We start from the raw sequence: 25,740 nt of genomic DNA, 5'->3' as shown, positions 1-25,740 counted from the left end.
CCTGTAACGTGGATACATTGTAACGTTTCTGATTGATACAATGAAGGTGATTTGTGTTTTAGCCAATCAACAGCCGTGAACAGGCGGATGTGGTTCGCCGGAAATTTGCACCAATCACGACGCAGCACCCAGTTCATAGAGGCGGGACTTGTCAACAGAATGAAAGTTGGCGCACGCCAATCATGTGCAGCGCGCGCTCCTCATTGGCCAGCCGTTATGAATGAGGTGGGTCTTGACGACACCGTGTAAGCTACTGTTGAAATTCCAGTGCTAACCAACTTTAGCCAGCTTGCTAACATGTAATTCAGCGAATGTGAAGAACCACATTTACAGCGCTATTCTGAACTCAAATGCATAGTTCATATTTCATGTCTGATTGAGGGATACTGGGAAAATCGTCTTAATGTTTGCTACTGCGCGTGTCTCCGCTCGTGCAACCAGGACATGTCCAGTTAGCCAGAACGCAGCAGGACGGGGATAAGGAACCTGGCCAGCCAGCCCGTTTCACTGCTTGAGGGATCTGAACAGGTTTCATCGGGCAGAGGACAGCAGAGCCGGCTGCTGGGACTACCATGAGTCCCGCAGGCTGCCCCCATGTCAACAGCTTCAAAGTGGACAACTGGAAGCAGAACCTGAGGGTTATTTATCAGTGTTTCGTGTGGAGCGGTTCAGCCGAGACCAGAAAACGCAAGGTAACAAGTGACAGGGCTTAGAGAGACCCTAACGTACCAGACCGTGTGTGTGTGTGTGTGTGTGTGTGTGTGTACAGCTCCCCGCCCTTCAAAACAACACAAACATCCGACACCGCAAATGCCAAAGTGGGGCTGCGCGATTATGGCCAAAAAATGATAATCACCATTATTATCAATATTGTGATCACCAGGGCCGGTTCTAGGCAGGCATATATATATGAGGGGGCAGTCAGAAATATGATGGGGGCATCATGTGGACACATCATGCTCCAGCACTTTTTTCTGTGCTTATAGGAACGATGCTTTCTTCATTGAAAGGGGTCTATGTGTCCAACCCCAACCTGGAGAAGTGGATTACACTTTGTCAGGCCTCTACCTTCAGACCTGTCCAACCTGGGTGTCCCACCTGAAGACTAAGCTTCTGCTATAGCTCTTAATGTCTCTGAGGCATGCAAACCCCCTGACCACAATAAGGTGGCAATCCCTCAGGGAGGGGGGTTAATATTATAAACCATAAAACATCCTTCATACAGATTTCAACCAACAATCGTGTATCATGTGTCCCTTTTTCTGCAGATTTTTCCGCTACTGGAGATAATTTTTTCAATTGTGTATTAAATTTGTGAGTATATTAAAATGCGCTTTCTCAATTTCTAAAATATTGATTTGAGGGGGCTTGGCCCCCTCTTGCCCCTGCGTAGAGCCGGTCCTGGTAATCACGATTATTAATCACGATTATTCATCGTGTTAGGGAAAACATCTGTATTTTTATTGCACTACTTTTAAACAAACAATAGGAACAGTTTTTAGTGTCTGGTGCTTGTTGTAAACAAACAGAGATCGCTAAGTGAACACCTCCTGCAGCAGCACATACACACTGTACTGCAGACTGGACGCTAAGGGGTTAACATCCCCTCTGGCTCTGCAGCTGGGAGAGACTGCTGCAGGAGGAATGTGCCTATTCGACTCGTTCTTACTCTTCTTAACGAGTTAAGAAGAGTAAGAACGAGTCTCCAATAAGACCAGAAAAAGTCGCTGGATTTGTCGCCAGTCGTTTTTTTTCAAAAATAGTCGCTAAGGGCGTCTGAAAAGTCGCTAGATATAGCAACAAAGTTGCTAAGTTGGCAACACTGCTTGGTCCAGCTTTTACAAATGGCGCGTGTTGTTGTCGTGTCAAGTACTACGTCACATCCTGCTTAGCGCTCGCTCGTTATTTATTCAGGCATTTACATGAAACCTTAACTCTGCGTCTGCCCCCTGGTGGTTGGTGGACTACTGGTGTAGAAAGTGCTTGATAAGATATGCAGGAGAGCCGCATTTAAAAATGGAAATATCGCCGACGATCAGGTTAATTTAATCGTGACGGCCAACATCATGATCACGATTAAAATTCAATTAATTGTGCAGCCCTATGCCAAAGTACTGCTGCCTTCAGTCTAATAATACCCACGCTTGCAGACTAGTTTTAACTGGTACTAGCCTAAATACGAGCCACAACACCTGACCACAAACTGAAACAAACTACCCCACGGCCGAACGTTAGCTTACTTCAAAGCTAGAGACCGCATACTAGATTAGAAAGCTGATGTGCATCTGTTTGCGTTGGCACGGCGCCTGCAGTGGCTTCACTTCCTCCCAGCAGCAGACCGCAGGCCAGCAGCACACGCTGGTATTTCCTCGTTAAGGGGGGCACTCATTGATTTATAAATCAAGCAAGATTATTCTCTACCTGTTATCCTGCAAACCCTAAGCCATAAGGACACTATTGCTGCCTTTGCACTGCATGACAGGATCAATAAGGTTTACCTGGTAAAGATAGGATGTGTGTCATCAAAGAGTCGCACACGATATGTTGACCACGATAATGACTAGGGGTAACTTCACGGTTTCATACAGATGGGGGCACTGCCGATTTCAATATGCATTTATTTTTTTCCTTAGCATAATTCTGGCTAAGTACATAAAGAACATAAACAGTTCTTCATTGTTAAATTGTCACATCTTCTATTTTCGAATTAGTGCAAACAACAAAACGCAGCTCTATTATTGTTTAATAACAGACTCCCTTGTCTGTTCATGAAGTTTAAAAATTAGGCCGACTGTTGCTGAAGGAGAGCTATGATGTAGGGTAGGGATGGGCAACTGGAGGCCCGGGGGCCGCATACGGCCGCACCCTCACTTGAAGTGGCCCTCAGTACAACTACATGCATTTGAGCATGAAATCTTTAAAATGCAGTGTAAAAATGCACATAATGACTTCTTGCAATTAATGTTGGTCTGCTGTTTATGCACTGAAAAAAAAAGAAATCACAGTAAGTGGTTATTTTTTTATTTGCTTCAAAGCTTTTGTATTCCTATTTATACTGTTATACATGCTTTTGAGCATGAAATATGTTAAGTTACTGCACTGTAAACATACACTACCGGTCAAAAGTTTTAGAACACCCCAATTTTTCCAGTTTTTTATTGAAATTCAAGCAGTTCAAGTCAAATGAACAGCTTGAAAGGGTCCAAAGGTAAGTGGTGAACTGCCAGAGGTAAATAAAAAAAGGTAAGCTTAACCAAAACTGGAAAATAATGTACATTTCAGAATTATACAAGTAGGCCTTTTTCAGGGAACAAGAAATGGGTTAACAACTTAACTCTATGGAGTCTTGGGCTATTTTGTCCATTTTTTAATTCTTTTCATGTCTGTAAGTAATTTTGTGTATTTTTTTGGTCATTTTGTGTCTTTTGGTGTCTTTTTTTGTCATTTTGTGTCTTTTTTTGGTCATTTTGTGTCTTTTTTTAGTCCTTAAGTCCAACATAAAATGTGATTTTGAATCTTTTTTTTACTTTCAAAACACTATCATGCTCAATAAAGAATTTTAAATGTTGCAAATGTGCATTAATTTCAGAGTACACTGAGACATTAAACTGCATAATTTTCAATTAAATTCTGGAAAAGTTGGTGTGTTCTAAAACTTTTGACCAGTAGTGTATTTAAAATTGCAGTTTCATCATATCTGGTTAAGTGCACGCTCCTATATGTGGCCCTGTGGTAGTGTCCATGAAAAATTGTGGCCCCCTGCAGCATTTAAGTTGCCCATCCCTGCTGTAGGGCCTACTTATCATATGCTGATATCCTGCATATCTTTAGCCACAACCCCCTCCAAGGCTTTAGTTATGTATTTGCGCTGTATGAATGCTGCAGGGAGAAGGAGATGCTCTGTCCTACCTGACTGTCTACTCTTGTGCTGTCAATGGACACACTTTATGACATGTAACATTATATCCGTAATGCTCCTATACAGCAAACTGAAATGTTTCCAGTCTTGTCCACTTTACATTTTGAGAACTGACTGACAGCTGCTCTCAGCATCTCATCTGTACCAACCCAGAAGTTTCTCTGGATAACTTTATTTTAAGGGGTTTTTTTTCTGTGCAGTCCTTTTGACTGAAATCTGTTCGGCTAAACTGAACAGTACAATATATACACGTGACTAGCAAACAGTCTGATATGTTTCACAGCACTAGGAGTTATGTATTTATTAATTATTCTTTTTTTTTTTTTACATTTATTTTTATTGAGCGCTGATAGTACAGAACATGTACAAAAATACAACATTCACAAAAGAAAACTTGGACCAATGCTCACATAATTTTTTGTATGAATTAGCCCCCCCCCCCCCCCCCCAAAAAAAAAAAACAACAACAACAAACAAACAAACAAACAAAAGAAACAAGAAACAAAACCAAAACAAAACATGAAGAACACTGTATGCATTGCAATAACAATAATACTTATACTTATAGTAAGGAAAAACAATACAAAAAAACAACCTAGGCTTACCATTACTGATGTTAATTATTCTATGTATATATTAATTTTAATTTTCAGTTTCACATATTTTGAAAACCTGGAATCTCATTTTAGTGTCTCTATAAACACACACATACACACAATGCAATTTGTCGATGTCCACATTAGGGCTGGGCGATATGGACCAAAAGTCATATCCCGATATATTTAGGCTGAATATCAATATACAATATATATCCTGATATTTTCATTGCAAAGTGAGAACAAATGTTCAGTCAAAGCCAAACATGACATGTCACAAGTAGTTTTATTGAAACCGGTTATTTAAGTGAACATAAATACTGTATAACAACAGGAGAACCTTTTTTTTTTTTTTTTTTTTTTTTTTTTTTTAAATAAAAGCTCCATAAAGTGCACATTTAAATAAAAAATATCTTAAATAAAAATAGCCTTTGAAATAAAAATAGGCCAATCTTTTTCTGAAATTAATGTATTTATATGAGAAAAGAATAACAAACATTACAAAAGAACTAAATATGACAAACCCTAGTAAGAAAATCATTTATATATAAAGAAATAAAAAAAAATTGAACTATATCGATATATGCGATATGGTCTTATTCCATGTCACTTTTAAAAATAAATTGATATATTTTTATATTGATATATCGGCCAGCCCTAGTCCACAGGTGCCATCATTTCCAGTGTCAAATAGCCATAAACTGCCATAACAGCAGAATAATTTGGGCTTTTATGGAAAAAAAATTCTCCAGGGGGGCATGCCCCTGGACCCCATAGATGGTTATTTTTAATTATTTGCAAGAGACGAAAGTATTTTTTTTTGTATTTGGCAACTGTTTGGACATTTTAGATTTATGATTTTTTTATTTTATTTATACAGACTAAAATATCATATTTTCTATATCATTTTCAGTATTTTGTAATATCGTCAAGAATATCGTTATCGCAAAAATACCCTGAAATATCGTGATAATCTTTTAGGGCCGTATCGCCCAACCCTAAGAGTAACTTTACACTGTAACAGAATGCTGTAAGAAAACAGTCAAATTGTGACAGTAACATACTGTTTTCCATTAAAAATGTGTGTGGTGTTTTCTAAGTCTCTTCTTGTACACTACACTCTCCAGTGCCTACACTGCAAAAAAGCCAACTTGTATTTTTTGGCCTAAAACAGTGATTTAAGTTGATAAAACTTGGAAATATAAATTATTGACATTTAGGGCAATAATGTAAGTTAGCACAACAAAGGAAGCCAGTTGTCTGCTCAAAAACAAGTTGGTGAGTTGTTGTTACTTATATCTTTAAGTTGGGGTTCACAACAAGGGACAATAGTTCTGATAACTCTTATTTCTTTGTTGGGAAATTTGGTCATTAGCGAAAGCTAGCGGCTAACTGATGCTAGCGGCTAACTGATGCTAGCGGCTAACTGTCTCTACATTTTTTAATGGCTGTATTTTACTTAACTACCTCATTCAGTATATGATATATTAAAATTACTGAGGTTACAGCGAAGACAGCGCTTAATTAATTGGCTTTCAGACAGTAATATGCTCTATTCACAAAAAATGACTGCATTGTTTACTGCAACAATATTGAACTAGCTTCAGCACTATACTGTGTTTTAGTTTACTGTAAAAATCAATGAAATGCAGGATTTTACTAGCCTGGGTATACCCAGACTGCCTTGCGCGCTCGAATTTAATTTCGAACTGCAAAAGGGTCTGGAATCCAGGAAGGATTCCTAGCCCTGTTTTAGGATCCAATCACAGAGCGGGGAGGGACGGCAAGACGATGACGCGTACTACTCGGCACTTGGAAGCTTGTAGTTTTCTTACTGATCCAACATGGCTGCTGCAGACGTGAAACTCTCTTTAGCTGTAGATGGTGTTTTAAATAGTTTAGAGCGAAAGTTGAAAGGCGAAAGGTCTCTCGGCGGCTCCGCTGAGATCACCGGTGTTATGGTAGCGGGGCTATTAGCGTCGCTAGTGGCTATTAGCGCCGTTAGCGGCTAATAGCTAATAGCCGCTAACGACGCTAATAGCCCCGCTACCGCGGACAGCGGAGCCGCCGAGAGGCCCGCAGCAGCTTGTTTGTTGCCCATAAAATCAGTGGATGTGTGGCTGAATGACATGAGGGAGAATAAAGCGTGAAAATAAATAATCTTGCAGAAAGCGAGAACTGGAGAAGCAAAGCAGCAAGCAACACTCTCTCACAGACACACACACAACAAACATCCATCTCTGTTGCTCTACTACGTCATCTGGTATAACTGATCTGATTGGCTAAGAGCTACCTACAGACGCTTTGATAGACATTCTAAGCGCCCAATAAACGGCTCTGGAGGATCGTAAACCACACCTCCTCTACGGAGAAATCCATTGCTCGTTGCCAGACTAGCCCTCATTTGAGAATAGTCTGGTGTTAGCCAGGCTAGCATTTTACTGTAATTCAGTATGTGGTTTTATCACAGTAGATAACAGTAAGAGAACTGTAAAATTAACAGTAGAATGCTGCAACCCTTCTGCCAGTATTTTACTGTTAATGTACAAGACAATTGTTTACAGTGTACTGTATCACAAGAGGGAGCGATATGATATATTCCTGCAGCAGTATTTTGTCCAACCCTACAGAATGTCTGTCTATGTATTCCTAAAAGAAGAATGCATCTTTTATTTATTTGTCATATTTACTGTAAAGATTCACATAACAGAGAAACAGAGCAGATGTGCACATTAGCATGTTGTGCTTGTGTCTTTAGCGTGCTTGGCTGCATCCCTGCCTTCATGCATCCTGCACTCAAATGTGCTCTGAGACCCCCCCATGTCCCCTGTCATCTGCCATGGGATCAGTGGGAGCTGGTAGTCCAGGAGGCATGTTTACTGAAATAAATGGTGTAAATATTTACAGGGTCTCCTCCTGCTGTAATTGCATGATTCTCTCTGCTAGCCTAGCCTGAAGAGCTGCAGCAGACAAGGCTGGCAGAAGGGCTCACATCCCTCCTGCGCATCACCTCCCTATGGCATTACATTTTTATTGATCGCGGCTCAGTTTTCCACTCAGATGCGAGCACAGTAAGCCTTTACACTAGGCAGTTAAATTCTCAATCCAATCTACTTTTTTTTTTTCAATGGACTTAATCTAAATGCTGAAGATTGTGGTTTCAGATTTTATCAGTCGTGTTCTTTTTCAAGTCTTCCCTTAGCTCCAGCATGTGTTTCACTTTTCTCATGTGTTTGTATGGAAGCAATCTTAAGAACCGTAAGCTTATCGTGCATTATTAGCCACTGGGTGAATGCCATGGGTTTACCAGCCTAGCTGCTTAAATCTGCAGTCTTTCAAATGGCAAACGGGGCGAATCAACTGAAGTCAAAGAAGTATCCTGATTGTATAGAGGTCTATGAGAAAATTACCCTTCCTTTAACTTAATTTTGGATGTATGGAAGCAATCTTAAGAACCGTTAGCTTATCGGGCATTATTAGCCACTGGGGAAATGCCATGGGTTTACCAGCCTAGCTGCTCCCACTATCAGTCCCTTCTGGTTAGTGGGGAAAGACAAATGGTGCGTATCTCTCACTTCTCCCCCCGACAAATAATTGCTTTTTACTTTTGACAGTTCTCTCCTATAATTTGAAGGAAAATACCATCATTCTCTCTCCGCTCTCTGCCGAGCGTTACCTCTAGTGTCAGCCTCGGTTGGTCACGATCAACACTCTGCCTGCATCACACTGACCTTCAGACACAAATTGAATTTTAAGCATTTGTTCACCTTGAGAATTCAAGGGCTCCACTCCTTTGTTGGCTACAGTGTCAATCACAGAGGTGTTTAATTACCTCTGAATGACAGCTGCGCTGGATTTTATCTGTCCACCACAGAAACAACTGCATTTTTTCCAATGGAGATTGATGCCTGGAGCCTTACGGCAACTATTCTCAACCTTGGGGTCGGGACCCCAATTGGGGTCGCAAAATGGTTTCTGGGGGTTGCCAAATCATTTTGGAAGTCAGCTCTGTCTCCACTGTGTTCTTTTTGGTCACTTAATGTCTTTTTTTTGGGTCATTTTGTGTGTTTTTTGGTCATTTTGTGTCTTTTTTGATAATTTTGTGGTCAATTTGTGTGTTTTTTGGTCATTTTGTGTCTTTTTTTGATCATTTTGTGGTCAATTTGTGACTTTTTTGGTAATTTTGTTTCTTTTTTTGGTAATTTTGTGTCTTTTTGGTCATTTTGTGGTCATTTTGTGTCTTTTTTGGTCATTTTGTTTCCTTTTTTTAGGTCATTTTTTCTTTTTTGGGTGATCAGAACTGTGCGTGTGAGATTGTGTTCAGTGAGCGGGGGTCGCGGACAACATGCATGTTAAATTGGGGGTCGCGACTCAAAAAGGTTGAGAACTACTGCCTTACGGCATAATGCGCTTTAATTTAAACATGTTTAACCGTTAAATTATGCCTCAATTACATTGATAATTGCCCATTTTAATGTTTCATTTATAAATGATTCAATTCACGAGCTTCAGGTGTGCATCAAGCAGCAATCTCTGGGCATGAAGTGAAGTCAATGCAGGAAAGCCTTAAATCTGCAGTCTTTCAAATGGCAAACGGGGCGAATCAACTGAAGTCAAAGAAGTATCCTGATTGTATAGAGGTCTATGAGAAAATTAGCCTTTCTTTAACTTAATTTTCCGAATGAGTTTATCGCCTCAATTGGCAGATTAAGTCGTCTTTAATACAGTAGATGTTTTGTAAGTTATGGTCCCATTTAGAGTAAAAACCTTATGATTGACATGTCACTACCATGTTATAATAGTTTTGGATTTTTCATTAGTTTTAGTTTTAATTTCGTTGTCAATTTTTGTCTTCAAATTCAGTTAGTTTTAATTAGTTTTTAGAGTGACTTTGAAAGTTTTAATTAGTTTTTAATTTTTGAAAATGCTTAGTTTTAGTTTAGTTTTTATTAGTTTTAATATTTTTGTAATGGGGTATTTGTTGGGTGCAAGACTCAATAAAGTCACATAAATGTTTCCTTTATTTCCTTTGTCTGATCCATCTCAGCCCCAATAAGTTTATTAAGTCATAAAACCAGATAGAGGAAATAGATTTCATGTCAACCAAAAAGGTTTACGTATGAAAAAAGTTGACAAAGACGAAAACGAAGGACATTTTCACTATAATTTTAGTTAGTTTTGTAACCACAAAATACAGTTTCAGTTAGTTATCGTTTTTATGTTTATTTCAGTTAACGAAAATCTTTTTTCAATTCTAGTTTTCGTAACTATAATAACCTTGGTCACTACCATATCATCCTGTGTCTATTTTTTTTAAATCTCAGATTGTTCAATTAATTAAAGTAACTGTTCCACTAATGCTACCATTAGCTGATAACTTATAACCTTTTTTGACCAACGCACGCCTTTCCAACAGGCTGGAGAACCACAGCATTACGTCACAGTATACGTCTCCACTTTCCCAGAAAAGCTATCGCCAAGTTCAAGCATAAGGAAAATAATGACATATCTTCTATACCTTTAGTTGTACCAGCCATTAAAATGAACAAGAAATTGAAGAAAACAAGGTGGTCTAATCATTTTCCCATTACTGTATATCAATATATAGCCTGGGTATACCCAGACTGCCTTGCGTGCTCAAATTTAATTTCGAACTGCAGCGGAGTCTGGAAACCAGGAGGGATTCTTCGCCCTGTTTTAGGGATCCAATCACAGAGCGGGGAGGGACGGCAAGACGATGACGCGTACTACTCGGCACTTGGAAGCTTGTAGTTTTCTTACGGATCCAACATGGCTGCTGCAGACGCGAAACTCTCTTTAGCTGTAGATGGTGTTTTAAATAGTTTAGAGCCAAAGTTGAAAGGCGAAAGGTCTCTCGGCGGCTCCGCTGAGATCACCGGCGTTATGGTAGCGGGGCTATTAGCGTCGCTAGCGGCTATTAGCGCCGCTAGCGGCTAATAGCTAATAGCCGCTAGTGGCTAATAGCCCCGCTACCGCGGACAGCGGAGCCGCCGAGAGGCCCGCAGCAGCTTGTTTATTGCCCATAAAATCAGTGGATGTGTGTGTCTGAATGACATGAGGGGGAATAAAGCGTGAAAATAAATAATCTTGCAGAAAGCGAGAACTGGAGAAGCAAAGCAGCAGCAACACTCTCTCACAGACACACACACAACAAACATCCATTTCTGTAGCTCTACTACGTCATCTGGTATAACTGATCTGATTGGCTAAGAGCTACCTACAGACGCTTTGATAGACATTCTAAGCGCCCAATAAACGGCTCCGGAGGATCGTAAACCACACCTCCTCTACGGAGAAATGAACGGCTGGTTTCCAGACTACATCTCATTTGAGATTCATCTGGTGTTAGCCAGGCTAATCAATATATGCAATATGGTCTAATTCCATGTCACATTTAAAACTATATCGATGTATCTTTTATATCGATATGTCGCCCAGCCCTACTCTTCCTCCGACACTTCCATTGTATTTTTGATGTTTTGGAGGAAGAACAGTCCTTTATTTCACCTATCTACTCACCATCTAGACCCCTTGGTGCAGGTCTTTACCTTCAATGAACAAGACAGATGTTGTTGCATTTGGCAGACGGTGTGATAACGTCCTCACTTACACTTCTAACCAGGATCTTTCCGGCCCATTACCCTCTACTGCTCTCCTCACATAACATCCTGCCGGCAGATGGCTCGTCACTGACATTGCAGCGCTCGCAGAAATATGACATGGACACAGCTCGGGGTGTTCTCTGGGTGTTAGGAAGGCCTCGCTGAGCTCGTACATGGCCAGTGTACTAAAGCAGACCTACTGTAACTCCCCCGTATGTGCACTAACTCTTGCTGACATGACAGCAGAGGATGTAAGGATGTGTTGACAGACGGGCAGACAGGAACTCCTACATGAATACAATGTTCCCAGGGACCAGAGGAGCACACATGCGCACTGTAACACTGACAGTTGTAAGAATGAGTGAGGAGAGATTGTTGCATATTGATGCCTTTTCATAATTCATGTGCTGTCTAAGCACTTATGCATGGAGGAGTGTGTGTGTGTGTGTGTGTGACTGGAATAAGAATCAGTATTTTTTGGTTTCCTTCTCTTCCCATTTCGATTTATGTTCATGTTGAGGCTGGCATGCCAAGCATATGCTAAAATAATCAGCAAATTTATATTAATTATGATGTAAAGATCTGACTTGAATATTAGTTGAATCTGGTAAAAGGAATTGTTGGACATTTTGGAAAGTAAACGTATCTGCTTTCTTTCACAGAGAGAGATGAGATGATTGATATTACTCATATTTGTCGGTAAAGTATGAACCTAATGCACGGGGATAATTAGCTTAGCTTAGCACAAAAGCTAGCCTGACGTGTAGCTTTTATGGCTCCGTGCTGGTGATAACCATGGTCAGAGGCATTTGGTTTTGGGTTTTCCGACCGCCTGTTAGGGATTTGAATTGATATGATTTTATTGACACCAGTGCCATTATCATTTTTACATGTCAGTCCGATTGTTCAGTGACACTCTAATGTACTGATAATTTTCTCTTATTTGACAAAAACAATTCTTGATTGAATTTAATTATGTGGACACAAAATGAAGCGAAACAGTGGTGGTTGTTGGTAGATCGGTCTCCTACCAATCGAATAGTTCGTGGTTCGATCCCTGACCATGGCAGCCTACATGTCGAAGTATCCTTGAGCAAGATACTGAACCAAAAATTGCTCCCGATGCTGCGTTCATCGGTGTGTGAATGAATTCCCAATGGTGGCAGGTGGCACCGTTTAGGGTAGCCTCTGCCACCAGTATGAATGTGTGTCTGAATGGGTGAATGAGTACAGTCTGTAGTGTAAAGAGCTTTGAGTGGTTGCAAAAGCAACTAGAAAAGCGCTATATAAGTGCAGGTCCATTTACCATTTACCATAACAGTTAAAACGCTATATATTGTAATGCAATACTCACCATATCGCAAAATATTTAAAATCGCAATAAAATCGTATCGTGACTTAGCCTGGCTAACACCAGACTAATCACAAATGAGATTAGTCTGGCAACCAGCCGTTCATTTCTCCGTAGAGGAGGCGTGGTTTACGATCCTCCAGAGCCGTTTATTGGGTGCTAAGACTGTCTATCAAAAGCGTCTGTAGGTAGCTCTTAGCCAATCAGATCAGTTATACCAGATGACGTATGTAGAGCGACAGAAATTAATGTTTACATAGCCAGACTAGCCCTTTAGCATCTCTACTTTGAGACTAAAATGCTCAATTCTGCTTCTGCAGAACAGAACATGCTGTTTTTCTGCAGCATGTTCTGACTCTGGCTGCTCACAGTCTACCGTGTGTGTGTGTGTGTGTGTCTGTGAGAGAGTGTTGCTTGCTGCTTTGCTTCTCCAGTTCTCGCTTTCTGCAAGATTATTTATTTTTACGCCTTATTCCCGATGTCATTCAGCCACACACATCCACTGCTTATGGCTAGTTGGTAGATTAGGCTTTGGCCAAATCCTGTCGGAAGCATTAAGGCTAAAACATCCTTTTTGGTGGTAATAAATGAGTGTAAAGTCAAACGTTGCTCTTCTTTTAAAATCAACTTTTTCTCTAAACTATTTAAAACACCATCTACAGCTAAAGAGAGCTTCGCGTCTGCTGCAGCCATGTTGGATCCGTAAGAAAACTACAAGCTTCCGTCTGCCGAGTAGTACGCGTCATCGTCTTGCCGTCCCTCCCCGCTCTGTGATTGGATCCTAAAACAGGGCTAAGAAACGGCTGTAGTTTCCAGACTGTGTGGAGGTTCAAAATGAAATTTGAGTGTGCAAAGTAGTATGGGTATACCCAGGCTAATCGTGACTCAAGTGTCGGGATAAAATCGTATTGTGAATCAATTTCGTGGGGTTCCAGTTGAGAACAGGTTAAAACTTGTCTGATCCATCGGAATTGCATGGATTCCCATCCCTACTGTCTGCCCCATTCCTGTTAGCATACACATTTCCATTTGAAATGTCATTATTGTGTTATGTCAATTGACAAAAAAGTAATTGGCAGCCATTCTAATAATTGATGAATATAATTTTTTTAAACTATACAATATTACAGTTTCTTTATTCAGTATCATTTAATATCTTTGAGTTTTGGATCGATATAAAAGATATATCGATACAGTTCAATTTTTTTCTTTTTTGATATATAAATGCTGCCCTTACTAGGGTTTGTCATATTTAGTTCTTTTGTAATGTTCGTTATTCTTTTCTCATATAAATATATTTATTTCAGAAAAAGATTGGCCTATTTTATTTCATAGGCTATTTTTATTGATGATATTTTTTTAATTTAAATGTGCACTTTATGGAGCTTTGATTTAAAAAAAAAAAAAAAAAAAAAAGGTACTCCCTTTGTTATACAGTATTTATGTTCACTTAAATAAACGATTTCAATAAAACTACTTGTGACATTTAATATTTGACTTTGACTGAACATTTGCTCTCACTTTGCAATAAAAATATCAGGATATATATCCTATATTGATATTCAGTCTAAATATATCAGGATATGACTTTTGGTCCATATCGCCCAGCCCTATGTCACATAACAGGCACCTTGAGCCCCGGAAATTTATGATGGACAGTTTATAGACTAAAAACTGTAGCAATAATAAAGCATCAGATGCTACTGTAGCATCATTGTTACACTATATCTTCTCACGCAACATTAGCTTACAGTATACAGAATATACTGGCAAAGGCACTAGTCAATGTAGCAGAACAGCAGCCACTGAAATGCTTTGCTCAGTCCCTTTTTAAAATGTTTTCTACGCTCCTTGTGCTTTGTAGCATGTACTCCACTGAGATTTACTGTCATTTATTGGTGTCACTGTCGGACCACACGGACCAATAGTCTTACTCCAATTCTTTCTCATCCTCTTTTTCTATCCTTCTCTGCACGAGGTGAAGCCTTGGTCTGGCAGAACACCTTTTCTGAACACAATTTGACATTGAAATCAACCTTCTGCAATTTGCATCTTAATTTCCATTGACATCATCTCTTACATTTTCTCCTTTCGTCTTTGTTTCTCTTCTTTGTCCTCACAATTTCATCCACCTCCTTTTGTCTTTTTATGTTTTTCTTTACTCTCTTCTTCCAGGCGTTGCTCGATTCTTCTCACCTCTTCATATTCCTGCTGGGTTTTTGGCACACCAGCTTCTCATCTGCATGTTTTTGAACTGTTGCTATCAACTCTCCATCCAGTCACGCCTCCCTGCCTCATCTTTCCAACATAACTATCAAACAGGATATATATAGGAATGTATTAATCATTAACGACCACCATATACTGCACATAAATCACATTACATGAATCCTACATGGTCACCTTGGTGAGCTACTCGGCCATTAAAGCAACAAAAATAAAATAAAATGTAAAATGTCCCAGTTAGATTATTTTCCACTCACCTTTTGTGATTCTAAACAAGGTACGAGAGGATAAAGAAAAACTATGAAGCATGTTGATTATTTAATTACTAGTTGAAGACCAGATGTATGAAGCGATTTTAGGTTGGCGGCTCAAACAAATGATTACATTTCATTACATCATAATTCTAAAAATAAAATCTGACATTTTGTGCCTACCACAATTTCCTGCACGTCAACTCATGTTACACCCATGTTCTGTATCCCAATTTGTTTTTTGTGATCGGCCTTCTTTTGCAGGTTATCTCACAATTTGTGATACATTCGGTAGGGCTGGGCGATATATGGATATAAAAAATATATAGATATATTTTTAAATGTGATTCGTTGCGTTCTTTTTTTCTCTTTCTTTATATATAAATGCTGCCCTTACTAGGGTTTGTCATATTTAGTTATTTTATAATATTCGTTATTCTTTTCTCATATAAATATATTCATTTAAAAAAAATTGGCCTATTTTGTTTCATAGGCTATTTTTATTTCAGATATTCTTTTATTTAAATGTGCACTTAATGGAGCTTTGATTTAAAAAAAAAAAAAAAAAAAAAAAAAAAAAAAGGTACTCCTGTTGTTCTACAGTATTTATGTTCACTTAAATAAATTGTTTCAATAAAACTACTTGTGACATTTAATATTTGACTTTGACTGAACATTTGCTCTCACTTTGCAATAAAAATACTGGGATTATGTGTCATATATTGATATTAAGTCTATATTAGGGCTGGGCGATACGGCCCTAAAATAATATCACGATATTGGAGGCTATTTTTGCGATAACGATATTCTTGACGATATTAGGAAATACTTAAAAAGATATAGATTTAGTCTGTATAAATAAATTAAAATCTAAAATGTAGTTTGAAGTTCAAATCTCAACAGTTGCCAAATACAAAAAAAAAAGAGCAAATAATAAAAATAACCATTTAGGGGTTCCGGGGGCATATTTTAATGAAAGGAAGGTTTGTAAAGGAGAATAAAGGTTCTTGTATGTTTTATTTAAGGCATCTTATTTTGACAGTCTTCTTGTAAATTCTGTGGTGGATTCTCTTAACACACTGTGCTCTTATTTTGAAAGCTGCATGTGTTTAGCGACAGGGAGTAAGTAGCTTTTTGTGATTAAAACAACTTTAACCACTACATCAAGAAGTAGGAATGTTGCCAATATCATGATATGCAATTTTTTTTAACCATAAAAAAAATATACCGATATTATCGTGAACGATACGATATGGCACACCCCTAGTCTATATATATCAGGATATGACTTTTGGTCCATATCGCCCAGCCCTATGTCACATAACAGGCATTTTGATTTCACCTTGAGCCCTGGAAAATTATGATGGACAGTTTATAGACTAAAGACTGTACTCCTGTTGTTATACAGTATTTATGATCACTTAAATAAACTGTTTCAATAAAACTAGTTGTGACATGTCATATTTGGCTTTGACTTTGACTGAACATTTGCTCTTATATTGCGACAAAAATATCGGGATATATATCGTATATTGATATTCAGCCTAAATACAGTACAGGCCAAAAGTTTGGACACACCTTCTCATTCAATGTTTTTCCTTTATTTTCATGACTATTGACATTGTAAATTCATCAAAACTATTAATGAACACATGTGGAATTATGTACTTAACAAAAAAGTGTGAAATAACTGAAAACATGTCTTATATTCTAGTAAGCAAAGGGTGGTTACTTTGAGGAATCTAAAATACAAGACATGTTTTCAGTTATTTCACACTTTTTTTGTTAAGTACATAATTCCATATGTGTTCATTCATAGTTTTGATGCCTTCAGTGAGAATCCACAATGTAAATAGTCATGAAAATAAAGAAAAACCCATTGAATGAGAAGGTGTGTCCAAACTTTAGGCCTGTACTGTATATCAAGATATGACTTTTGGTCCATATCGCCCAGCCCTAACATTCAGATGAAAACCTGGTTAATTGCGATAATAATTTCCTCTGTCTCTGTTTATACCTCCCCCTCTCTTCCAGGCCAAGTCATGCATCTGCCACATGTGCGGCGCCCACCTCAACAGACTTCACTCCTGCCTCTACTGCGTCTTCTTCGCCTGCTTTGCCAAAAAACACATCCACGAACATGCCAAGAGCAAAAGGCATAACCTAGGTATGGCACACACACTCTCTCTCATACACAAAGGCGCCCAAAGTGTCCACAGGTGCAGTCGGAGCAGGTGTTTTTTTGAGGGCTCTGTTATGCACTTATTGTAACAGCAGGCATCCAAACCTGCAATTATCCCCCTTTACTTAAATAAGCTGGTCCCTGCCTCCTAAACAAAACACTCACAGTATAAACATAATGCACGCAAACACACACCCACACTCAACGCAGTCAGTAATGCTTCTTCTCTCAAAACAAAGGCTGCTTAAAGGGCTAATTATACAGCTGAGTGGCTAATGAAGATGTAGCCTTGTGTGATTGCATAATCGCTGATGGTTCACAAACACCAGAGTGTGTTTATGTGTTGGTTTTAAAGGGTTGGTTTGAATTTATTGAAGTGGGGATGTATGAGCTACTTACTCATAGTCCACCAGTTTGGACTGTAGGCAGGCGTATTGGCACATAAGCTAAGAAATGTACTGTTGTGAACAAAGGCAGCAGTCTAAACAGATTTTAGACCCTAAAAAGCCCACCTAAAACAGTGAATATCAGTTTAAGTGTACGCTGTATGAAGAATATATATATATATATATATTTTATTTTTTATTTTTTTTTATTATTTTTATTAACGAAGAAACAAAGAAAAGAACAGTGGATTACTTATTAGGAGCCACAATATGAAAACAAAACACTAAAACACAATTCTAGACAACAAAGACTCATAGAAACATATTTACAGATTAGACAATGTACACACAAATAACATACAAAGAATAATATAAAGGATAACCACAACAACAAAAATTAAAACACCGATACACCAGTACAAAGCCACGCGGCGAGAACAGACAGACGACCAAAAAAAACAAAACAAAAAAACAACAACAACATAAATTTAGCCCAAACAGAAATATAGAGGGACTGGTAATATACACAGATTCCAGGATAAAAAGAGAATCATATGAAACGTTAATTAAATTCAAAGTAACCCTTGGACCACAGCAATATGAATATGAAGAATATTTTCACTGCTTTACCTTACCGTCAGACAGCCATTTTCTTTAGCACTGCATTTTCTCAAACTTAAAGGCATAGTTTAGAATTTTGGGCATTAAGCTGTATGAAATACTTGTCAGTCGTGTCGTGGATGCAAAGCTATTTAGCTACTAGCTTACTTCCTGAGCTCCGGTGTCTGAGTTCTGGCCGGTTCCGATCATAGAATAGAAAGTTCCGGCAAGTTGGCAATGTTGTGCTGTACCCGGCGCAGCGATAATATTGCTACACGTCATTGTATTGGCTGTTTTAAGTTGTTTTTTGATATGCACGTGTTTTGTGGTGGAATGGATGACTTTTAACTTTTAACTACACGTAGTTCAGTGGACTAAAACCTTGTAGTTTGGTGATCTTGCCAGCTTGCCAGAACTATCTATTCTTTTTATTTTCTTGTAAACGGGGCCATTATTTACAGTATTAACATCAAATTGTCTTAATGAAGATTTTTTACTAGCGATTGAGACCATAGTGTTGTCCTAAATAAATTCCGAGGTGAGAAATTTTCTCATTTTGTATTGAAATGAATGGACCAAAATGCTTTTGCAGCCACCGTCAGCGCCCCCTGTTGGAATTCTCGGTAGAATGCAGCTTAAGGCACTTCCTGGTTTGCCTCATTGCTCTCTGTTGTAAATTAAAGGCAGCAACCTCTCCGTCTGAGCAGTCAAGCAAACCTGGAAGTGCCTTAAGCCTGAAATCTCGCTAACGGCGGTTGCAAAAGATCTCCGGTCCTATCTATCTCAATACAAAATGACACCACTTCTCACTTGGATTCATTATCTCAGAAAAAAAATGCTGTGGGAACATTATGGTCTCAATTATTAGTTTCGAGTCTTCTTCAAGATAATATGATGAGGTGGGAGTAGAAAAGTTGCTACCTGCTATAATATGAAACAAGGAGACCTGTCATGTCATGATATGTTGTTGGAGGGGGGCTACATCATGCGCCAAGACTGACATTCCCATTTTCAAAAGCAGTTATTTTCATGCAGTCCAAATGTGTTATGTTCGTCTATTGTGTTTGAATATTTCTGCATACTGGGGTCCCTAAAAACTCTTGGAATTGCATAAATTGGGTTTGACTGGAAAGCATCAATGAGCCCAATTCTTTTTGTGTGCTGATGTTAGTCCCCATGCTAGCCTTTTCACTGTAATTCACCTTTTTTTTCCTTTTTTTTTAAAAACTTGGCCTCACTGTAAAAAATGACCTTTTGTGTTAAAGGTAACAAGGTCCCCTCTCTCCCACCCGACCCCTCTAAACAAAGGGATGGTATTCTAAGAGGTTAAACTAATATTAATTTTTAAATGGGCCGTTTTTAGGTGGCTAAAACACATTTTTCTGCTGCCCCCGTCCACAGCAATACATTGCTTAGCTTCCATGCCTGAAGCTTTGATGGCTTCTCCAAACCGAGGGCGTATTACTTACTTTAAGTCATACAGACTATTAGGGCTGGGCGATACGGACCAAAAGTCATATTCCGATATTTTTAGGCTGAATATCGTTATATGATATATATCCCGATATTTTTATCACAAAGTGAGAGCAAATGTTCAGTCAAAGTCCATCATAACTTTCCAGGGCTCAAGGTGAAATCAAAATGCCTGTTATGTGACATAGGGCTGGGCGATATGGACTAAAAGTCATATCCTGATATATTTAGACTGAATATCAATATACGACACATAATCCCGATATTTTTTTAGCAAAGTGAGAGCAAATGTTCAGTCAAAGTCAAATATTACACGTCACAAGTAGTTTTATTGAAACTGTTTATATAAGTGAACATAAATACTGTATAACAACAGGAGTATCTTTTTGAAAAAAATCAAAGCTCCATAAAGTGCACTTTTAAATAAAAAGATATCTTCAATAAAAATAGCCTATGAAATTGAACAGGCAAATCTTTTTCTGAAATAAATATATTGATATGAGAAAAGAATAACAAACATTACAAAAGAACTAAATATGACAAACCCTAGTAAGGGCAACATTTATATATAAAGAGAGGAAAAAAATGTAACTATATTGATACACTACCGGTCAAAACTTTTAGAACACACCAACTTTTCCAGAATTTAATTGAAAATGATGCAGTTTAATGTCTCAGTGAAATTAATGCACATTTGCAACATTTAAAATTCTTTATTGAGCATGATAGTGTTTTGAAAGTAAAAAAAAGATTCAAAATCACATTTTATGTTGAACTAAAGGACTAAAAAAAGACACAAAATGACCAAAAAAAGACACAAAATTACTTACAAAGACATGAAAAGAATTCAAAATAGCCCAAGACTCCATAGAGTTAAGTTGTTAACCCATTTCTTGTTCCCTGAAAAAGGCCTACTTGTATAATTCTGAAATGTACATTATTTTTCAGTTTTGGTTAAGCTTACCTTTTTTTATTTACCTCTGGCAGTTCACCACTTACCTTTGTACCCTCCCTAGCTGTTCATTTGGAGTGAACTGCTTGAATTTCAATAAAAAACTGGAAAAATTGGGGTTTTCTAAAACTTTTGCCCGGTAGTGTATATGCAATATGGTCCAATTCCATATCACATTTAAAAATATATTGATATATCTTTTATATCGATATATCGCCCAGCCCTACAGACTATGGAAAAGAAGCACATATAACCCCACTTCAAAAATCTGTTCAAGCTCTAGGTTACTTATGTATTTTGACTTTTTTACCAGCCCTTCTGTGACACAGTATATCGATTTTGTGCCTCTAATGAAGCAAAAACATCAAGCGTCAGAGAGAGTTATTATGCAACCCATTGCAACATAATTGCAACACAGTCTAAAAGGCTTGGTCTTATGGGAGACTTGAATGTCACCTGTGTATTTGGCCTCATGGAGCCCATTAGAGCCAAAACATGCATTAGTTAACTTACTAATGAATAAGGACCGAGGGCTGTCGTGGTGGCTGATTAAAATTAAGCACAGAATCCACTTCATTGGGTACACCTCTCTGTTTTATCTCCAAAACCCTACAAAATATTCAATAGTGTGTGTTTACAGGGTAGAACACAAAAATGAGATTTGCCTCTGCCTTGTTTTGACAGGATTACTATTCCAGGTCAGAGAAGGTAACATAAAAAAACATTGTACATCAGAGATTTCACTGATAATCTTCATTGGATTTGTTGAAGCATTCCTCTTTTAAAAAGACAAAAAAGGCTTCTATTTTCAGAGATGCAACGACCACACAGTGTTTCTCACCACAGCTCGCACGGAGGTCCTTTTGTTGGCGAGCGTTCACCGTGAGAAAAGAGAAAAGTTGTATTTCAATTTCGCTGAATAAAATATTTGCATCAAACAGACACAATCAGGATGGCTCCAGATTTGAACAAAGACGTGGGTGTCTGCCGAACACTGAGAACAGTTGGCTGTTTTCCCCATCCAGGCTGCTCCCACAGGGACACACGGCCTTGTAATAATCAAAACATTCCACACAAATCACCAAATCATTGCTGAGAAGATCGCTACGCGCCACCTAAACCCGTCACCCAGTTCAACAGCTGCTGAGCGTGTGCCGTCTTGTGAAGCCTCTCGTGAATGTAAAACAGTCTGTAAAGGCTTTCACCTGAAAACTGCTGCGTGGCAAAAAAAAAAACGTCTGATATTGATGCTCAGATGGGTGACAAGTGACATGATAACACAAGTGTCAGTCAGGTTTTTGTGTGCCTTGAGAACAGCTTTGATGCTCCTTGACATAGATTCTCCAACTCTACTGGAGGGAAGATGGTGTTTTGATGCTAGAGTGTGCCGTTTTTTAAAAATGTTGCTCCACAGTCTCCCACGTGTGTTAAAAGGGCGATAGCACATTATTCATATCATTTTAATACTCATCAAAACATGCAGCGAGTCCTTTGTGGAATCATCTGCATTTGTTATGCCTCTCCACTCGTCTATTCTTTCTTTTTCTCTTTAATTTGTCGCCCCACTGCATTCAGTCATGATTTTGTAAATGTATGCAAAAGTGTTGCGTAATCCAGTGAGCTGTGGAAACGGGAAAGAAAAGCCCACTTTATTTGTTTTTAATTTGCTTAGAAGCACTCATTTCAGCACAATTGTGTAACACACCACAATACGAATGTGCCATCACAATAAAATTCCACCCAAACTCAGCGTTGATTATTTCACAGCTTTATTATGTTAGTTTTATTAGGCAGATACACTGTTTCCAAATACAGAATTAGTTTGGTGCTCACAGACACAAATGATGTGAGCATATCGGTGGTTGACGTGAACTCAAATTCAAAGTGAAAAAAAGAATAATTCAAAAATATATGTCAAATGACATACAATTATATTCCCTTATATGTGAATAATTCAAAACTGAATGTGTCCATTTCTAATTCTTCATTTATTTAGCATATTATTAACTTTTGGTGTGGTAGTCCTAAAATGTGTCCACCGGTGCAACAAAATAAAGAATTTCATTATTTAATTCAGAGAATGTTGGACAGATAAGATAGATAAGCCCAAGGCAAATTAGTTATGAATATTTCTATCAATTTACATTATTTTCAATGATCAATCAATGTAAATTGATAAAAAATCTTCAGATCAATACTTAAACTGCGTTGTACCAAAGGACTACCTTAAGACGACCAGTTCCAACACTGCACGGAAATAGTAATATTATGAAAATATTTGAGACAGAAATGATCTTGTGTCCAGAGATTCTTCTGTCCTTCCTGATTCTGGAAGGACCCCTCTCAGTAATGGGGCGGTCACATTAATGCCTGTTTTATATCTACATCATGGCGTTGCTCCAGGAGGACAAAATGTAATGTGTCATAATAACTCTACATAGGGACCTTAACACTTATATCCTCTAGATTCATTAAGTAAACACTCGTATGACATGCATTCAAGTATTTTAATGTATTTAGATTATTTTTTCATTAAATTACAGTTGTTTTAAGATAAGCAAGGACAGTTGCACCGGTGGACAAATGTCATATTCAAAACAGAATATTTGCATAGTTGAAGAACGATACTCATTGTTTGCAGATGGATTAGATGTAGAAGAATGAACTGCGTATTAAAACATTAATTTTAATGAAATATTATCAAATTTTAGTAATATTTGTCACTGGGAACACAAAAATTGAGCGTCACGTCAACCACCCAGATATATAACCAGGTACAAGAAAACTACAAAATAAGAGTAGGATTAATAATGAAGAGTATAGGTGTGAGTGCTACAGGAAGGGCTGGGTGATACGGTCACACTTTTCTATTCCAATATAGCATGTTTTCAGGTAATTCAATAAAGTTCAAGTAGTTTCATGCGAAAACATCTTTCCATGCAATATTCCCTAGTTTCAGCTAAACTATACTTTTTTGCACAGATGTTGGAGGTGGGACTCACCAGACGCCCCACGATAAGATTTTATCCCGATACTTGAGTCACGATTCGTTATTATTGCATTTTTAAACATTTTGCGATATTGTGAGTATTGCGTTACAATATGTAGCGATTTAACTTTCACTGCATTTTGTGTCCACAAAATTAAATTAAATCAAGAATTGTTTTGTCAAATAAGAGAAAATTCTCAGTCTATTCATCTCACTTCAGTCTTTTTATTTCTCCACAATGAGAGTCAAACCTACAGACTGACCAACAAAGTATTCAGTCAAACTGAACTGAACTGATATCAAACATGTATGGACGAACAACTGCAGCATTTTATCAAACTTTCAAAAACACTTGAAGCTTTACTGCTCTCAATTTTTTGAATGAAACATATCATCTATTTTTTCTAAATGGGACCATTATTTATAAAATTAACATTAGAGGTGGGAATCCCCAGAGGATCCACGATATGATTTTATCCTGATACTTGAGTCACGATTTTAAGCATTTTGCAATGTGGTGAGTATTGCAATACAATATATCGCGATTTAACTGCATTTTGTGTCCACAAAATTAAATTAGCCTAAATAGAGAAACTTTGCAGCGTTATTTAGACAACTTTCCAACATGATATCCTGATGTGATATATATATATATATAGAAATATAGATTCCTTAGATATTCTAGTTTCATATGATACCAGGATCTCTACTATGTTCCTAAAAGTGAGCCCACTATGGCCTCCGAAAAAAAAAAAAAAACTGAGAAAATACTGATGACCGTCGGAACGCTAGAAATCATATTGCCAAATATGCAAAATATCGCGACACTACGCTGTATTGATTTTTTTCCCCACCTCTAATTAACATCATATTATCTTGAAGAAGACTGAAACTGAAGAGACTTGAAACTAACAGTTGAGACCATAATGTTCCCACGGCAATTTTTTCTGAGGTAATAAATCAAGTGAGAAGTGGTGTCATTTTGTATTGAGATAGATAGGACCGGAGATCTTTTGCAACCGCCGTTGGCGAGATTTCAGGCTTAAGGCACTTCCAGGTTTGCTTGACTGCTCAGACGGGGAGGTTGCTGCCCACTCTTATATCTCAGGCAAATCCAGGATGTTGATAGCCTGGCTAACACCAGACTAATCTCAAATGAGATCTAGTCTGGGAACCAGCTGTTCATTTCTCCGTAGAGGAGGCGTGGTTTACGATCCTCCGGAGCCGTTTATTGGCGCTTAGAATGTCTTTTAAGATTATTTATTTTCATGCTTTATTCCCCCTCATGTCATTCAGCCACACACATCCACTGATTTTATGGTCAATAAACAAGCTGCTGGGGGTCTCTGGGGGCTCCGCTGTCCCCCGGCTCGTAGCCAGATCACCGCCGTTACGGTAGCGCCGGTGATTAGCGCCGCTAGCGGCTAATAGCCCCGCTACCATAACGCCGGTGATCTCAGCGGAGCCGCTGAGAGACCTTTCACCTTTCAACTTTCGCTCTAAACTATTTAAAACACCATCTACAGCTAAAGAGAGTTTTGCGTCTGCAGCAGCCATGTTGGATCCGTAAGAAAACTACAAGCTTCCAAATGCCGAGTAGTACGCGACATTGTCTTGCCGTCCCTCCCCGCTCTGTGATTGGATCCCTAAAACAGGGCTAAGAAACCTTCCTGGTTGCCAGACTGGATGGAGGTTCGAAATGAAATTCGAGCGTGCAAGGCAGTCTGGGTATACCCAGGCTAGGATGTTGACATGGCTCTGCATGGGCGTCGACTTAAAACGACATTAGATTCAGTCGGATAGGTTAGGTTTCTAGAGATTGGTTGTGGAAAATGGAATTCCCCGTGGAAAACGGTTAGAATGGATGCTGCAGTGTGACACTGAAGTTGAAACGGAGTCTCACACATTGTCTGTCTGATAGTTACATGAAAATCAGCCTGCAGTTTTCCCCATAATCCTGCTGACTAACAAACATAACCTCCTTGGTGGAGGGAGTAAATTAGTGGTCTTAATACTGTACATTCATGCAGTAGGTTGCAGCCATGTGGACTGTACACTTCCCACACTGCAAAAAAGGTGTTTAGTCTAAAAACAAGATAAAACCACTAAATCTGAGGGAAATGATCTTGCTGCATGGACAGATAATTTACCTTGACAAGATTTTTTAAATGAAGATTGTTAGATCTAGAAAT

At 38.4% G+C, this 25,740-nt stretch overlaps 1 protein-coding gene across 1 annotated transcript in view; it reads left to right on the top strand.

Moving 5' to 3' along the window:
- Positions 1-217: 217 nt before the first annotated feature.
- Positions 218-25,740, top strand: part of usp22 (ubiquitin specific peptidase 22) — a 63,579-nt gene continuing 38,056 nt past the window's right edge. Inside the window, exons 1-2 of the mRNA XM_059324630.1 lie at positions 218-692; positions 17,001-17,133. Of these exons, the coding sequence (XP_059180613.1) occupies positions 573-692; positions 17,001-17,133 (253 nt within the window). The 5' untranslated portion in view covers positions 218-572. The remainder of the gene's footprint in view (positions 693-17,000; positions 17,134-25,740) is intronic.

This window comes from Centropristis striata, chromosome 21 (assembly GCF_030273125.1).
Source record: "Centropristis striata isolate RG_2023a ecotype Rhode Island chromosome 21, C.striata_1.0, whole genome shotgun sequence".
NCBI lineage: Eukaryota > Metazoa > Chordata > Actinopteri > Perciformes > Serranidae > Centropristis > Centropristis striata.
This window is presented reverse-complemented; position numbering and strand designations above follow the sequence as displayed.